At 38.7% G+C, this 17,476-nt stretch overlaps 1 protein-coding gene and 1 long non-coding RNA gene across 6 annotated transcripts in view; one reads left to right on the top strand and one right to left on the bottom strand.

Annotated features, from left to right (window-relative positions):
- Positions 1-2,719: 2,719 nt before the first annotated feature.
- On the bottom strand, positions 2,720-10,867 carry CBR4 (carbonyl reductase 4). Of its 5 annotated transcripts, none has more exons than XM_015625695.2 (7): positions 10,764-10,866; positions 10,156-10,267; positions 8,692-8,833; positions 8,025-8,145; positions 7,419-7,555; positions 6,692-6,826; positions 2,720-5,321 (listed from the first exon to the last, which is right to left on the bottom strand). In XM_015625695.2, exons 3-7 carry the CDS (start codon positions 8,831-8,833, stop codon positions 5,143-5,145), a joined length of 714 nt encoding a protein of 237 aa, XP_015481181.1. In that variant the 5' UTR covers positions 10,156-10,267; positions 10,764-10,866; the 3' UTR covers positions 2,720-5,142. The 5 variants fall into 5 exon arrangements, with proteins under 5 accessions (XP_015481181.1, XP_018861901.1, XP_015481183.1 ...); XM_015625697.3 differs by lacking the exon at positions 10,764-10,866 and adding an exon at positions 10,365-10,484 and having other exon boundaries at positions 4,758-5,321; positions 8,692-8,940; XM_015625698.3 differs by lacking the exon at positions 10,764-10,866 and adding an exon at positions 8,927-8,940 and having other exon boundaries at positions 4,758-5,321; positions 10,156-10,358.
- A 5,130-nt stretch (positions 10,868-15,997) lies between these two features.
- Positions 15,998-17,476, top strand: part of LOC107203495 — a 2,813-nt gene continuing 1,334 nt past the window's right edge. The window contains exon 1 of the long non-coding RNA XR_004496940.1: positions 15,998-17,332. This is a non-coding gene — a long non-coding RNA (uncharacterized LOC107203495). The remainder of the gene's footprint in view (positions 17,333-17,476) is intronic.

A 17,476-nucleotide genomic window follows, 5' to 3' on the forward strand; every position in this document is an offset into this window, starting at 1 on the left:
CAACGATATCCTCTCTGAAGCAGGAAACCAGCTGAGTAAAAACTCAAAGCAATAATTATGGGTGAGTCAGAAAGAGGGTTGCTGTATAAAAAGACTGCATGCTGAATTAAATGACAGCTGCAAAAGCAGCCATCCTCAAAACATGCCTTGATAGTCTCTTTAGAAATTCTGCGGTGGTAGTGAAAGGCCATGTAGAAACCAGTGACATGGGGTGGGGCAAGTGAAAAGATCTGGAATAAAACACAGACTAAGTTAAAGACCACTTGCACTGCAGCCTTCTTTAAATGCTCCCAAAACTAGGTGGATGAGGCAAAGATTCAATGCATGCCTGAAAAAACAGTTCTAGAAAGAGGACTACAGATTCTTTAGAAACTACAGAAACATGGAGTAGTGAGAATCCATAAAATACTCTATTCTTAAAGAGAAAGAACAAGCAATAAGATGTTTCTATTTAAGAGATTATAGGAGAGTTTCAAGCAATATAACGAGTGAAGAAATACCAGATGGATAAGAGCACATTCTCTCACTTCCATTAGGAATGGAAACACAGAAATTATGTATGTCTAATAAGATAGTGGACTGAAGTTTTCAAAATTCAATTGAGAAATGATTGTAAGTCATTTGTGGATGTCAAGTGCAGTCTGACTTGCAAACACCCACATGCAAAAAAAGCCAAAATTTATATAGAGCTTGGCATAAATACCAGCAGCACAAGACATGAAGCCCAAATATCTGCTTTTAATCAAGGACAGTGACAAAAGAGACAGACTAGAAATATGATGGGAGTAAGATTAAACAAAGTAAAATATTGATCTAAAATATGTAGAAGAGTCATAAAAATAAATATCAACGTATTAAATAATCCAATCCAGTACCGATTGAATTTCCAAACCTAGCTACGTAAACTCTGTTATTAGACAGCATTGGCACCCACATCATTAAGAAGGTGACCATAGCTATGACATCTGAGACGTGTAAGGCCAGCAATGTAACTGTGATGACAGACAGAAATCATGAGTACGTTGAATAAATGTCACACTCAAGAGGCTGAGATCACTCTTTTAATATATTCTTTTTCATGCAGCTAATCAGGGCCACCCAACTCTGGCTGCGGTCGCCCCGACTGTACAAGACCTGAGCCAAAATGCTATTTTCAAACAGTGGTTTTTTTTAATGGTTTAAATAGTTGGTTTTTTTAATGCCAGTCTATTGACCAAGTTTATTAATAAAGACAGAAGTCCATTACCACAGACTTACATAAAAAAGAAGCAACATATAATCAGAAAATTATTAAAATGAAGCCAAAAAGACAAGTCAAAATTAAGATACAGTGCCCAATGGCAACATTAAGATTGAATGTACTGAACTTCAGTACAATGACTTTAGATACACACATCAAATTTAACTTATTTTTGTGGGGAGGGGGAAGCTCCTAGCATTTAAACATCAACCTTTGTAAAACCAGAAGTCTAGCTTTAGGAGTCAGATGCAATCAGTCACTGAATGTAACATTTAGAGCCAGATGAGAGTGCAGAGGAATAATCTGCAAAAGGGCACTGACAGTGACAAGCACCTCAGGAACAGGAACCGTGCCTGAAGAAGGCAAGCAGATGGTCAAAGTAAAAAGCAAAATGCTCAGGGAAGGAAAGACCACTGAGGAGAAAAAAATCCCCATACTCTGAACAAATCCCTATGATCAGTTTCTGGTACCATACAGGAACTTGAGGAGAACCTTTAGAGGCAATTTGTTCAAGGTTTTACTCATCAGAGCACAACATCAGGAAAGATTACAGAAGAAAGAGGGACAAATGGAGGAAGATGGGGGCTATCATTCCTCAATTCTAAAAGAAACCAAGTAAATGCAGTTTGAAACTTCTGAGTGAAACCTGCCTCATTATCAAGTGACTGGAAGCTGGCAAAAGTGACAGCAAGTTTTTGTGATTTCAGTGGGTGGAACAATCATTTGTTTTTTAAGAAGAGATTCCAGAGGGATCCAAGGAACTAAAGACTAATAATATTTTTCTGTACATAGCAAAGTGCCAGGAATTGTTCTAAAGCCAAGAAAGCAACAGGATAAACATACATAGTTGCTTTTGCAAAGGAAAATCATGTTTTATAAACATTTTAGAGTTCTTCTAAAGAACTTAAAAGAGATGAGAGTACAGAGATGTAATAATGGTACATGCTTGAAATTGTAAAAGGCATCTGACACATTCCCTTGCCAGAAACCATTAACGATCCTGTGCTGCCAAAAGAAGTTGTCATATCAGTAAACTGTTTAAAGACAGAAGACAAAGGGCATGAATCAGCAGTTGTTCTTTCCTAAGGATGTGCAGTGCCAACAGAACACCACAATTTCTCTGCTGGGGCAGGCAAGGTACAACCTATTTCTAAGGGTTCTGAAACAGCAGTTTCTGAATGCCACAGTATATTACAACAACACTAAGTTACTCAAAGTAACAAAGGCATTAAGGAATTAAAAAATTGCACAACTATTTCACTTAAAAAAATGTGTTAAAACCAGCAAACTAATCTCATTGTAGATATTTGAGAAAAATTCATGCTGAAAAAAATACAAACATTTAGACTTTTGTACGTATATATTGAAACAGACTCCAAGTTGACCATTAATTATTTGGGACTGGGTTATTGTTTTAAAAATATAACTGCAAAGGTTAGGAAAAAGCAAAACACTTATGCATAATTTTTTGAAACAATATAAAACAAATCATAGAACAATTTATTTTTTCAATAGGTCCACAGTGAATTCTGCAAGTAGTTCTACCTGTTGCTCCTTCCTTGAGAAACTGTAAAAGTAAAACAAAGTTCAACTAAGACAATTCAAGATACAAAAGCAACAAGCAACTGTATGGATGCAAGGAATGTATGACTCTTCAGTACAAAACAGAAACAGGATAAGATAGAGGTCTACAAATTCAAAAGCAAAACAGAGAGAGCACCAGAGGGCTGTTTTTAATCCCTGCCTGCCTCAACCAGAGCTACCCATTGGGTTCAAGCATCCCAGTCACAAACTGCTGGAGCTACCAGAGTCTTCTAAGAAGACACACACCTGATCTGTTACCTACCCTGCACATCCCCTACTCCCCTGTCCGAGACATCACACCAGGACAGACAGGATTATGTTTACCAGTTTTCAGTTCTAATTTACCAGTTTGAAGAAAAGAGTTAAAAAAGCTTTTTAAAAGTATGATTTAAAGCTACCAACACTTCAGTCTGGCCCTATAGCAACAGCAATAATAAAAACATAGTATGTACTGAAACTTTCTAAAGCAATTACTCTGTGGCATGCTGGGATTCTTCTGACAACATTATTCCAGGTTTTAATTGCAAAAGTAAACTAAAAATTCCATTGCTAATAACTTATTTAACAACTTACTTACAAAAAAAAAAAAAAATTAGGGTCAGAACTCACTAGAAGAGAATTATTACTAGTTTCTTAAGTTTGGCTTTTGGTCAAGATACGTCACACAGGGTCTGTTTGTATGATATCAAGGACAGGTATGGGCAACAGCCAAGTCACTGACATATTCCTACTTGACTAGTGAAAATGTACCAGTTGTCCTTCCTCACTTTCAGTGCCCTTGAAAAAAATTCTCATAATCTCTGGCCAACTCCTTCTATCAAGGAAAAATGCAACTAGCAATAATATTTTTGGTGCAAAGACACATAGGATACATAACAGCAATAACAGGAAGTTAAGGATTCCTGGAAGGTTACTTTGAGGCGTATTCTGTATTCCAAAGTGAATTATACAACCAATTGTAAAATCTCCTGATCATACAAGTAGTCCTTGCATTATTTCTCAATACATACCTGCAAGAAGTTTGAACATGCACTGTTTTCTGGCACAAAGACAAAATTTCTCAGCTGCACAAATGAAGAAAATCTCCAGCTTTAAAGACTCAGTTATCATCTGGGAGATCTCTCTGTACTGAAGTAATTTCAAAAGCTGAATTAACATCTGGATCATGATGCAATGAACACCAGAACTAAGAAGTGAAGGTCCTAAACCACATTCATAGTTTTCTTCAGAGATAATAAAAAACATCTATTATCAAAAGTTACTTGAGCTCACTAGAAAAGCCCGAGGTCAAACATTTGGTAAGTTTTCAGCAAAACAGGAACACTCAGAATCATTTACAGCAGAATAATTACTCTGCTTCAAAAGTTGCTTTGAATAAAATAAATGGCTATTTTATTGACTATACATACATATGAGGGAGCACCAACAGCTGAACAGTGTTCATGAAGATACAGAGCACAACATACAACACCTTCATACTTCATACTCTGGAAGTGATACATATTCTAAACATCTAGTGAGTCCTTGCAAAGTGTCCTAAACAGCAAGGTCTGCAGCTGCAGTGTTCAGCAGTGTGTGTGCAGCTCAGGCTGAGAATATGAGAGGATTAGCAGCTCCAGTCCTGTACCAGTCCTTCGATGGGCACACTCAAGAGTCACTGGATTGAGAGAGTGCTGTACCTACATTCAGGAATGGACCTAAGTAGGCTTTGTCTTTATAAAAACACATTGCATATAATTAAATCTTCTAAAGGTAATTCAGGTATGCTGAAGATCCAGAAGTTCCTAGCTTTGTAGTGTTAGGTACAAACAAACAAAGCTCAAAGGAAACTCCTTGCTACTTTGTAGGGACTAACTGATAAGAATGCAAAACTATGCAGTTCACAATCTTTGCCCTACTTGAAAAACTTGATACAATCATACCTGCCACCCAATAAACATGTCTCTGCACTTTATTAACCTTTGTGTAACATGATAATTCAAATAAAATCTCATTTTATCCCAAATTAGAAAACAGGACTTTATAAAAATACAGTGCTTTAAAAACGTATCAGCACATTATTAAAGCTATCACCGTATCAAAACCAGATCTTTTTCAAATTGTTTCATACACAGGCTTTGTAATACCAAACAGACTCTTTCAGGCAGCTAAACACACACGTTGCACTTCGCTGCTGCCGAATTTCTCCTCTGACTAAATAAGACCAAGTCAATTATGTACATCAATCTTCAAACGATTTCCAGCCCTCTCCCTTTATTTAGTACATATTTATATATTATCATCATGACACTAAAGCAGTCATTTCTTCAAGGTATTACTTAGGTCATAAGCTGCAAGCCTCCATCTACAACCAGAACACTCCCTGTAACATATGGGGATTCTAGAAGAAAGACAACAGCTTGTGCAACTTCATGAGGCTCTCCAAATCTTCCAAGGAGAATTGCTTTCTTCAACTGATCTTCTTCCAAATGAGCTGTCATCTCTGTGTGAATAAAGCCTAAGAGCAGAGAGATATATGAAGAGTTACCTAACCTTTGACTAAATTTATCTAGTGGATTTCCCACTGAATTTTACAAAGTGAAATCTATTACCAGGATTCAGCACCAGCCACCATTCTTCAAAATCTCACAAAGCAGCCCACATCATTTGATGGCCAAGACCACTTTTTTATCTCACCAATAAAATACCTTTCAGTTTTGGAAGCAGTGATGCAACAATCAAAATGTAAAGATCTATAGAAGTCCATTAAAAAAAAAAAACAAACAAAACCAAACAACCAAACAAAGGGTAACTAAAATTCAGTCCATAAACTGTATTCAGTATCATTTTTCTGAAAGACAAAATATACTCATTTCACCAAAATGTTCTCAATAAAAATATGAGAAAATGTCTGGCAAGAAACCCTCTCAGACTTTAAAATGTTTGCATTATATTTCAGAACTTAGGGCAGTGCTTGCATAGCTTCTATTAGAGCACTCATTTGAAGAACATTTCCTGACATTTTTGAAGGACCTTTTTACAATTTTCCATTATCTGAGAGTTGGCTTTTTCACTGCTGCACAACATCAACACATAAGCTGCAGCTTTATAAAGAGCTGATCTTACCTGCTTTCTAGCTGCCATCAAGAAGGGAAAGTCTCCCTTTTACTTTCTATGGTAAAACTCTGTCCCTTTATGATGGCTGTGGATGAGCTGCTCAACTCACTAAAGAATAGAAGTATTTTCCCTGCCTAGTTCACAAGCTGAACAGGTTCATGTAGAATTCTGAAAGGCACCAGAGACAGCAGAAGGTGAACAGCAGGGTACACAGTTATGAGTGGAAAAATGCAGAAAATGCAGAAGGGATTTGCCCTTAAGGGTGGCAGTTCGCTTGAACTAGACCATCTTATGAAATAACAGCCTTTACTCACAGAAATAACTTTCAGGACTCATTCCTTTTACTACAGGGAGACAGGGGTGCTTTTATGACAGCTTTCTCATGCTCTGCCATGGTTCCCTAATAAAAAATAAGCACTCTCTAGCTGGTGACAAGGGTAGATCTCTGTCTCTATTTAGTTCTAATCCTTCCATCTGCAAGGACAGCAAGTTTTGAAGAAGGAACAAAGGGAAAAAAAAGACATTTATTATGTCATAATAGATAGAGGAAAAGGCAGATTCACTCTTCAAAATTCCTCAGTGTTCCTTTAAAAAGTCTGAAGATATTATAAAAGAATGTACTATACTTTACATGAACAAAAGATATTAAAGATATTTACTTACAAAGCTGAGGAAAATAAATTTGTCTTAAGTTACTTTCAGAGTACAAGGAATATCCACAGTCTTAATGAATTGCAACAGTAAAGGATGCAGGAATTCCTTCAAACTAACCTGGAGCAACAACATTGACTCGAATTTGCTTTTTTGCTACTTCTTTAGCAAGAGAGCGTGAAAATCCAACCACTCCAGCTTTGGTAGCACTATACACACTTTGACCAGAGTTGCCTTTAAGTCCTACAATACTCCCTAAAATAAAGAAACACCAAAGAGAAGATTAAATAGGTAACTTGAAACTTTGTACTAGCTTTATCATTTTACTTTTAAACTTGGAATGAAAAATGAGATCACAAGGAAAGAGTAAAACATGCGTAACTTTATGCACTTTAGCCTGCTAGGTTAAGCAAATCTCCCAATTAGCTGTGATTTTTCTGCAATCCATGTATCTATGTTGACCGACAGGCACCAGAAGAGTAAAATGAAGGCTTTTCTAAAAAAAGGTATCCTAGCCCACATTAAATAAAGAAAGGAAGAAACTAACTATACCTATCAATCCTTAGTTAATAGCCAGCAGCTGGTAGATCTAGATATTGAAAGAATTGGTTAAGAATAGCAAAGCTCTTTTTTCAATAAAATATCAACTCTGAGGTGTTTATTAAAAAGCTATCTAGAAGTTGCTGAATTTACACAAAAGAAAAAGCATTCATAAAGGAATTCTAAATACAGAATGTCTAAATATAAGGAAAATAAGTAAATTGTAACAAGTAATGTGATATGTTACACCTGCTAAACATTTCTAGACTAGTACACTGAATTCCACTGGCTTACACAAGCAACTTACCTATATTGACAATAGCACCTCCCTGCTGTTTAATCATGACCTTTACAGCAGCTTTGCATGTCAACATTGTTCCCAACAGGTTAGTGTGAATCTGGGCTATCATATCTTCAGTCTTGGTCCTCAGTAACAAACCATCCCTGATAAACAACCAAAAAAACCCAAAGAATTCACTGAACAACCCCCTGATCATGTTTACTCATAAAAAAAGACTTGCACAGAATATTAATGGGGGCGTATGTAGTTCCATACATTTGAGCATTCAAAATGACAACACTGCAAGAACTACACATACCAAAAAAAAAAAGTTAGCCGTGCTTCTAGCCACAAAGCCTCTTTTGCAGAGTGATATCAAGCACTGTTTTGAACCATTCTGGAGGGAAAAGTGGAAGAAAGAATAGAGGGGGAACCCAGAATGCAGAAACTACAGGAAAAGCTGTATCATCTGTTAGCATTTTACTACCATCAGGAGCAAAATATTGGCAAGCACTTAATATTGTTTTCAGATGTGCTCATTAATAACACTTACTAAGCACAAAGGGCCAGAGCACCTTACAGTTGAGCTGCCTTCATCTAGAATTACTTATAGTCTTGTAAGGAGTAACCAACCTGTTGATCCCAGCTGCATTAACCATGTAGTTAATAGGACCCAAATTCCTCTGCATCTCCTCAAAAGTCTTTTGGACTTCTTGTTCACTGGATACATCACAGCGAAATGCCAGATGTCCTGCTGTATTGAAATATATATAATGTCAAAATAAACAGTAAAAGATGTATTTAATTCATAAACCTTCTTCAGAATGTATCAACTCAGTTGCAAAACAGATGTTGAACTAGTTATAATTTAAGGAACCTATTTAATCTCCAGACAATTAAATAAAGATGATTTTCAAGTATTGTATTCATTAGTTATGTGACAATTCCTTGTTTTGGATTTTTTGCCTTTTTAAATGAGAAGTTCAGTGTGAACTGAGACTGGTCTCAGTTCTGGCTGGTTCAGGAGCTGAGAGTGACTCAATTCACACCACCTCTATTGTGACCCCAAACAATTCCATTCATCTTAAAATTCCCATCATGCAGATATAATAGGAACTACTTTCTCAACCACTATTGTGAAAACAAAATTGTACCAAAAATACAGCTGTTTTTTTAATATTTCTCAGCCTTTATTTTCCTTTCATCTTGTTAAACACCAAGGGGTTTTTAACGACTCACTATTTTCCCAAGTCACCTAAGCACGGACAGCGAGGTGGTAACTGCACAGCAGCATACGTACCACCAAGGTTACGGGCAGTGCTCTGGGCCACGTCCAGATTCCTAGCAATGATGGCCAGGCGGCAGCCCTTCTGCGCCAGGAGCTCTGCCACAGCTTTGCCTATCCCACGGGATCCTCCAAAAACAGCACAGACCTTGCCCATCTTCAAAATAATTCACAAATTGTAAATAAACCATCAACTTCATGTCCAGTACAGGAAGACATTAACTGTTCTTGTCAACATCACAGCCTTTACCTGTTTGTAGCAGTCTGTAATAGCGGGTTATAGAATTAGTGATTTGGTTTTTATTCATTTTCTTTTTTTATTCAAAATAAACAGCTGAACTAAATTAGACACCACTTCTACAAATGGAAGTTAATTCTTAAGTATTTCTGAACTGGCAAAAAAAAATAAATGCATGCGCATAATCCCTCATTCCAATACTAGAGTTACGGTAACTCTTATTCAATTGATGAATTATGTGATTTATGTACCTAAAGGTCTATAATGCATCCTTCAGCTGCTTCTTCAAAGCTGATGTACTGGCTGTAATTATATTGTTCTTGCAACCCCTATTCATGTGCTGAAGTCACTTAGCCTCAAGGTCTCACTCCATCCAAAGTATCTGTGTTGGACACCACCAGTGCACACGTTGCTGAGTACAATTTGAAACTATAGCATCTACACTGGTTTAACAATGTAAGGCTGTGCTTTACCACTAGCCTAGGGTTTTTTGTTTCTGATTTTGAAGGAAGAAAAAAAGCTTTTTGAAATATGAAATTATTCTGAAGTAGCTAGTTTTGATGTTTAGAATGGAGTACACAAAGAAAGTACTTCTGTAGAATTGTCTTTCATTCTGCAAGCTCTAGAAACCAGTCAGCTGTTTTGGGATTTCCTGAGGAGACAGAGGCAGAATCCAAGCAATGATAATGAATCTTTTTTCCATACATTTGAATAAATCCTTTTTGAACCCAATTATACTGTCTTCATCCTGAGGCAACAAGTTTTAGTATTTGTGGGAAAGTACTTCCTTTTGTTCTTAATTTGTTTTCTGATTAGATAATTCTATGTGTTTCTCCTCATACCTTCCCCTTATTGTTTCACTCTCCATCTGTATCCTCTTTCAGGTCTATTCAGTTACTCCTACACATATGGAAGATATTCAATACCTCACTAAAGAGTGCCTGAGTCCTTAGACCTTATCCTTGGCCTCACAGAGGTCTATTAAACCCTTCTGGATCAGTGATAATCAGAACAGCACAAGGTACTAAATGTACCAGGCCGCCACCAACTCATACAGTGGCATGATAATTTTTGGTCTTCTGTGACAGAGTCTGAACAAACAGACGGTCTGACCTTTTCCCTAACAAAGTGTTCACAAGTGCCTGGCACCAACCCACGCGTCTGCTTTCCATGGCGAGCTCTCGGAGCAGAGAAAGCCCCTTGTGCATTAAGCAGGCATTCAGGTGGGGCACAGGGCCTACCTGTGACGCAGTAATGCAGTCTCCTTTAACACATTTAACACGAAACGCCACACAGGTTGCTTGGAGCTGTGGCTTGGAAAGAACAGCTGCAGGAGTACGGGCCCGCTGTTTCCTGGATAAATAATGGAAGGGAACACCAGCTGTATCTGGAACAGGCACATGCAGGCACCTGTATCACCTCTGCTCTTCTTTCAGAGCGAGTTATTTACCGCGTGCCCCCGGGGCTCCAATGGCACCCCCGCACGGCGCTCGGCCGCCAGCCAGTCCCTTAAAGGACGGCACCTTTAAGCAAGGGCGAGCGGGGTTCCCGCAGCCGTGCCCGGCCCAGGCCGGCGTCTCCCTCCTTCCCTGCCCCGTCCGAGCCGGGCTCCGCTCGGGCCCGGCTGCAGGTGGAGCCCTCAGACAGCGGAAAGCGGCGCCGGCCGCGCCCGCGGGGAACGCCGGGACGCGCAACCCGCGCGCGCCGCCGGTGCCACGGTGGCAGCGCTGCAGCTCCGCGCTGTCCCTGCGCGTCCCCCCCGCCCCGAGCCAGGCGCGGGCTGCGCCTGCCGCCCCGCCGCGGGCACAGGAGCAGAACGGGAGGACGTGTTCCACGTGCGCTCCGGTACCTCCCGGCCGCCGGCTCCCTTCCCTCACGGAGAGCGGCTCCCTCCCCAGGCAGGCCGGTCCCGCTCCGCGCCAGCGCACGCGTCACGGGCAGCGGCGTGACGTCAGCGGCGGGGCCAGGCGCCGCGCGCCCCGGCGGGAGAGGAGCCGGGGCCGGGGCTGTCCCCGCTGGGATTTCAAACGCCGTAAGGTAGATAAGGCCAAAATACAGAAACGTCTGTGAGAGTTGGTGTTCAGGAACCAAATCAAACTTCATGATATGCGATTAAACTAATTCAAATAAACTAGTCTGTTATAACAGTAGCGCTCTTCATAGTTATGACCCATGTCTGATGATGTGCTGCAGTCACAAGTGTGTTAAAGTCACACACACTAAGTAAATTTTATCCCCTGAAGAATGCTAATAAAATGCTAATAAAAGCTATGACAATTTTGTATAAGAGTACAATTCAGATTTTTTTTTTGAGAAAAATTACTAATTTTACTGTTATTATTGTTAATTAGTTTCCACAGAGTAACATGCTGAAATCCTACAGGAGTTTCTATGAGCAAAGTGGGATTGTAACTTCATACAGTTCTTGCTTTTGACTTGAAAGGTGTTTTTCAGAATTTCAGATTATAAGTGTTTCCAGGGAACTGTAGAAAATTTAATAACATTAGTTCTATGCATGGAGGATTCTTCTTCCACAGATTATTCTTTACATATAGAAGAAAAAGCAGATTTAGGCATTGGTGAACAGGTGAACCTCTGTGAGAAAAATAAAATTTTGAAGCAAAGCTATTATGAGAATTAGTTTCTTTTACGAATTATATTTAGATTGCAAGCAGCAAAGAGTGAAGGAGATTTTGTGATACTATGACATTTCTGAACATGACATATTCTGAAATCCTGGAGGTGCCAGTGATTAAGAAGAAAAGGCACTGACAGATGAAACTATGACTCAGAATAGTCTCTGACCAAGACTTCTGGTAGCTAGCATAATTAAGGACCAGGACAGCTTTTTCAAGTAAAGCTTATAAGCAAAGTAACAGAAGGCAAAAAATTGTCCTTAGTGATGTTTTCTGAAATGTTTATACTACAGAGAAAATAAATATGAGCATTGTATTGTACGAGGACAGCAGCAGGCAGATTTTAAGTGAAAAAAAATATATAAGTAATTATGACTTTACCTTATTTCTGATCTGTGTCCTTATCCATACAGCTGACCTACCCTTGTAAGAAAGTTAGACTAATCTGTCCTGTACTGTTAAGATTTTGCTGACACAGAGTAAGCATGAGTTTTGTGGGGGGGTTTTAGAGTGTGTTATAGTTGACAAAGTAAAATATCCTTTTCAAAACCTCAGACAAGATTCTATTTAATTCTTGTTCATTAACTTAATGTTTAAAACAAGATGTGTGTTCGTTCATCGGTCAAAGTGACATTAGCCTTTTTTTTCCAGATGCCTGGTTAAATCATGAGATCAGATTAAGCAGAGTTCATCTGAGCCAGTTTATTCACACTGATTTCCCATTAAAGCTAGTGAAGTGCAAGAGACAGATCAGTGTCATAATGACTACCTCCACTTTTGGGGGAAGAGTAGCTGGTACAAGAACCTAATCTGATAGATCTGTTCCATCTATCGTGACCAGATCTGTAAAAGCTAGTTCAATACTGGTCATTATTATGCCTGGCTTACTATTAATGTGAAAATATAAGTTAATGATTCTTGTATGTTAGATACAAGAATCATCATGTACACACACACTTGGAACCTATCCACAACATACAAAATGATGCAGCTGTCTGTCCTCAAGCCTAAAGCATTCAGGCATTAAGAATACTCCTCTAAGAGTTATTTATTCCTTAAAAAAATTTTAATCATTCTCCCACACATCCATGATACTGCTTTCAAGTAAAAATTTCTCTGTTAACATGGGAAAAACCAGAATATTCTCAAACAGGAAAGGATATCTAATGTATCTAAAAGCACAAAATGTGAATCAGAGCAGACTAGCACAAAACGGGGCCACTAAGTAAGTGAGGCCCCCTCTATCAGGTATTTTAAATTCCTCCTGGGTTTGGATTTAAGGCAAGACTTACAGAGGAACTTGAGTCTAATCATTAATCACAGTGGTGCCTGAATCTCTGGCCTCTTAAATTTCTGCCAAAAGTCACAAGCAAAAGAGCAGTGCTGCTCTAATGTCCAGCAGCATTTTCATACTCTTCCCTGTACTGCTTGTGAAAACATACCTCCTGCATTACATGGGTTTTGTGTAAGGCCTGGGACAAAGCAACTGGAGAACTGGCTGCACACGTGCTCAGTCATGTTTTAAACAAAAGCCTGCTGTTTAGAGCACTCAGCTTTTCAAGGAAAGCTGCTTTAAAGTCTCCTTCCTTACTGCAAACATGGTCACTAACTTCAGTTTTTCACCACTGAACAAGCTTGTCATAGCCATCGGTCTGAAGTGGTTTCAGTTTATAGGAACAAGAACAAAAAATTAAAGTGGGCCAAGGAGATTTGACACTCAAGCCAGATGATTACTTCTCCGGAAATGTAAACCCTTGGGGATTAAGCATCAACTGAAATCAACATTCAAGAAACTATTTTGCTTTTCAACTGCTGTATTAAAGATGACCTCCCTAGCTTAAGCAAATCTGATGATGGGGGCATGTATCTGGGATACAGGAGTCCTGAGCTTAGAACAGAATTAAGCCAGGGAAGAGCTTAAGAGGTTTCCTTCTTTCCAGGTCAAATGATAACTCAGTTCCAGGTCACACAGTCAACACACTGCCATGCATTTCTTCCTGTAAACTGGAGTGTAACTGGACTAGTTGGCTCATTTTAGGTGAGATCTCAGGGCTCCTCATAATTTTCCACTTTGCCTAGACAGCTCAGCACTTAGGCTGCTGTCTCTTTTTGTTCCCCTTTCTTCAGGAATTCACTTGTCATTTACCTTTGGAAAAATCCAGTCTAATTAAATAATTTCATATTTATATATATGCTGTATACATGCATACAAAATATATAAATCAAGAACTAACAAGTTTTGTGTTGCAATTCCCAAATGTCTTTGATATGGCCTCGGCCTTCTCGGCACTTCTCGGTAAGTGACACAAAGCTGAGATAAACTGCTGAGGAAAAATCCAACTGCCTAATTGTATAACAGAAAAAAACACCCGTCTCCTGCCAGGATTTTGCCACTTGGCATGCTTTTCCCAACCATACCAGTTCAGATATTTAAGTGGCCAAACTGTCACACTTCTGCTCTTAAGTGGTCTTTTTTTATGACACTGCAGTCTGTTTTGTTTTTCTAGACCATGCAAAATCTCTGCAATATTTGTTCTTGTGTGATAACAGCAAACTTTTATTGTGCCAGCATGAAGTGGTTTTATACAGTTTACATGCCTTTTAAAAAATTGAAAACTTCTTCCTCGTAAGAAATTTCTTTCTGGTACCTCTGTGACAAGTATAAAAGCTCTGTGAAAACTCTAAAAACAAAACACAGCACCAAAACCCAGAACAAAACAAAGCTATCAGAACCTTGGCAAATTACCTACTGTTTTCTTATCCTCCTGGCTAAACAGGTTTTCCCACTATGACCAGGATTATTTCACACGTCAGCATGAGGCCCATGTTTGAGTTAGCACGGTCACTGAACTGCTGCTGCTCCCAGTGAGAAGCCAGGCACACCATGAAGGGAACAGAGAGGAGCCTGTATTATTGCTGCTTCATCTGCTGCTAAAATGGAACACCTCACTTCCAGTGCTGCTCCAAGGCACCTGACATGTTAAAATAAAACAACCCAAACACCGCCCACCCCTGCAAAACTATCTTCAAGAAGCATTTGTTGCACATTCAGCCTCTGTCCATAACTCCTGTTCACAGACACTGGGCACTCCTACTGTGTATCAGTGGACTTTAGACTAAAGACATGAAATCTAGGATCTCAGCATGTCCTGAAATCTCTTACTTCCTTCCAGGCATCCCCCTCCATATGTATGCCACAGAATGTATCAGTGTTTAGCTCCTAAGTCCCAAGCCAGGACTAGGAACAAGGAAGAAATAACCAGCTCAGCCACCCAGGGGGTGAACTCACCACTTTCGGTACATCACCTCTTAGACAGACAGTTTTTCAAAACTACAAAGTGTATCACACAAAGCAGTCAGCATCTCCCAGCAAGGCAATCTGGAAAACAGTCAAAGTTGACACCACCACGGAATGACATATCACTCCCAGAAGTCTCCACTGATCATTTTGTATAGAAAGGATATTTTTTGTGTGTGTATTGCATATTTCATAAGTGTTAAGAATATCACTGGAAGTCTGGTATAATAACATCTAAGAGTTTTGCAGAAGTGTTTGAATACTCCTGAGTAAATAATTCTCCTCCTGCTCTCTCAGAGGCAATTTACTTTTAATTATATCTAATATACTCAATACTTAAATGAAGTAGTCTTGGGAACTTAAAAATAGATAAAAACCGTTTATAAACATCTACTCAAGATCTTGCATAATTTGCTTTTATTTTACATATGAACAACATTCTTAACTTGCCCATTTTGCCTTTCACAGCCTCATCCATATTCCCATTCACCACATATTTATATAAGCTGCAAAGTAAGATTCATAGCAAATAATTTCAAGAATTAATTCATCTTTTAAAAATCTCTTTAATACTGAAATTGCTGGTGAAAAATAAAGAGTATTTTTGAGAAGTATTCATCAGCAAAGGTTTTCGCTCCAAAATATAAAAAACCTGCTCTCAACATTAGGATTAACAGAAAAAAGTTTTGTCTAACCAGACAAAATTTCCTTCCTGTTATGATGGAGCAAGTGTCAAGGTTTTCCTGCCATAATACATCACTAATCATAGTCTCAGGTTTTGAATCTCCACCAATGGTATGGGCAAATCCAAATTGTTGCCCACTTTGGTCCTGTGATGATGCAGTGTCTTATAGTTTCTCTTGTTTCGAAAGAAAGTTTACTGCATCTACTCATATTTACAGTCAGTAAACTCTTTGCTTTGTTGAGGAGGGGGAAGGAGGCGGGATGTTGGGAGAAGTGGGCAAAGAAGCAGGACAATAAATACAGAAAGATTTGACCAAGTGATTTGGACTGAACTCATTAGGGTAAGAAAATTCAGCTGAAGGCCTATGCTGGAGGAATAGAAAAACACAGTTAATAAGTAACAAGAGTTGATCCTTCACCTCCCTTCTCATGAGAAGTTTTAAGGACTTACATATAAAGAAAACCAAAGCAAATTCTTTGTTTTACATACACATTAATTAGCCCCCAGGAAACAGTAGATCTGAGATACAATGGAAGTGAAATACTTCAGTGATTCCCCCAAACACCTACCTTGACATGCGTAACATTTATGAAGAATGCAAAAGCTGTTTAAAGCAGGAAACTGAAGGTACATCCACAAGCACTAACTGTTTTTATAGCCTCACCTATTTTAGCATACATTCAATATGTGACCGTGAATGTGTTTTCAAGGGTAGCCCTAATGAGGCACAAATCTACTGAGTACAGGAATACCAACTTAATGTAGCACATCCACTTACTGACAGAAAGCAGCAAGTCAAGGGACTGTGTAGTCATCCCTCCATAACTGCAAATAGCTATGATACTAAACATAAGGACTTAATGCTGGCAAAACTTCAGCTGATGATTTGCCAGCAATGACTGTCGAACACACTCCGTAATAAATGGCAACTGTGAGAGTGCTAGTGACAATCACTCACATCTCATAGACTGCTCACCTCCTTTATCTTCACCAGTATTATAGGAAATGTCAAAACCAATATTCTTTACAGCTTGTTACTATTTTGCAGCCTGAATACATAGAGTAATGCTTTGAGAATTTTCATGGAACTCCCAACATTGAATTTTCTCTATCAGATTGTCCTAAATAAATCTGGTTGTGTATCACATCTTCTTGCGGAAATACTTTGCTGTCATTTCATCTCATTCATGTACTTAACTGAGCAGCTGGAGACTTCATCTTCTTGCAACATACAGAAGCCCTTCCTGTTGTATGTCCTTCTAATAAAGTAGTCAATCATAATAACACTCAATCAGCTGGTTTAATGAGGTAAGAATTAGGTAATTAAAGATGAAAAGATATTTTCAGATGATTGCTTACACCATTTTTTAATTTATCTATCACAGTGGATAATTTCTTTCAATAATTATCAGGAGAGATTAGCATCCTCGGAAAAAAAATAGCTATTGTTCACACCAGACTGTCATATAAGTAATATTTGTTTATATAAAATGCATACCTACCTTATTTCAACAGCTGGGCTTTTTTAATCATCCCTCATAGAGGTTTTGATTCATAAGATCACAGTTTGCCATGAGATTTTACTAGAAGTCAAACATTTTCTGAGCTCCCCATAAGAGGTCTGGTACCCACTCCTGCCCAACAACACACAGTTAATAGTGTTGTTTGCAAAAACCCAGGATTGCACAGGCAACCATCTCTAAACTCCAGAAGGTGATTTTGTTATTGATCCTATATATTAACTTTATAGGAAATGCAGTTGAAGAAGGGAGGAAGAGCAATTCAGATCAGTCCAGAAGGTGTGTATTTTACCATCAAAAGTGATGAACAAAAATTCTGATTCAAAGCTACACAATACAGGCTGATACAGATGTAGGGGTAATACAAGAGCCTGGTTTGATTTCTTTTTTTCCCAGAACAGGAAAATTTATATATATATATAT

This window comes from Parus major, chromosome 4, assembly GCF_001522545.3.
Source record: "Parus major isolate Abel chromosome 4, Parus_major1.1, whole genome shotgun sequence".
NCBI classification, from domain to species: domain Eukaryota; kingdom Metazoa; phylum Chordata; class Aves; order Passeriformes; family Paridae; genus Parus; species Parus major.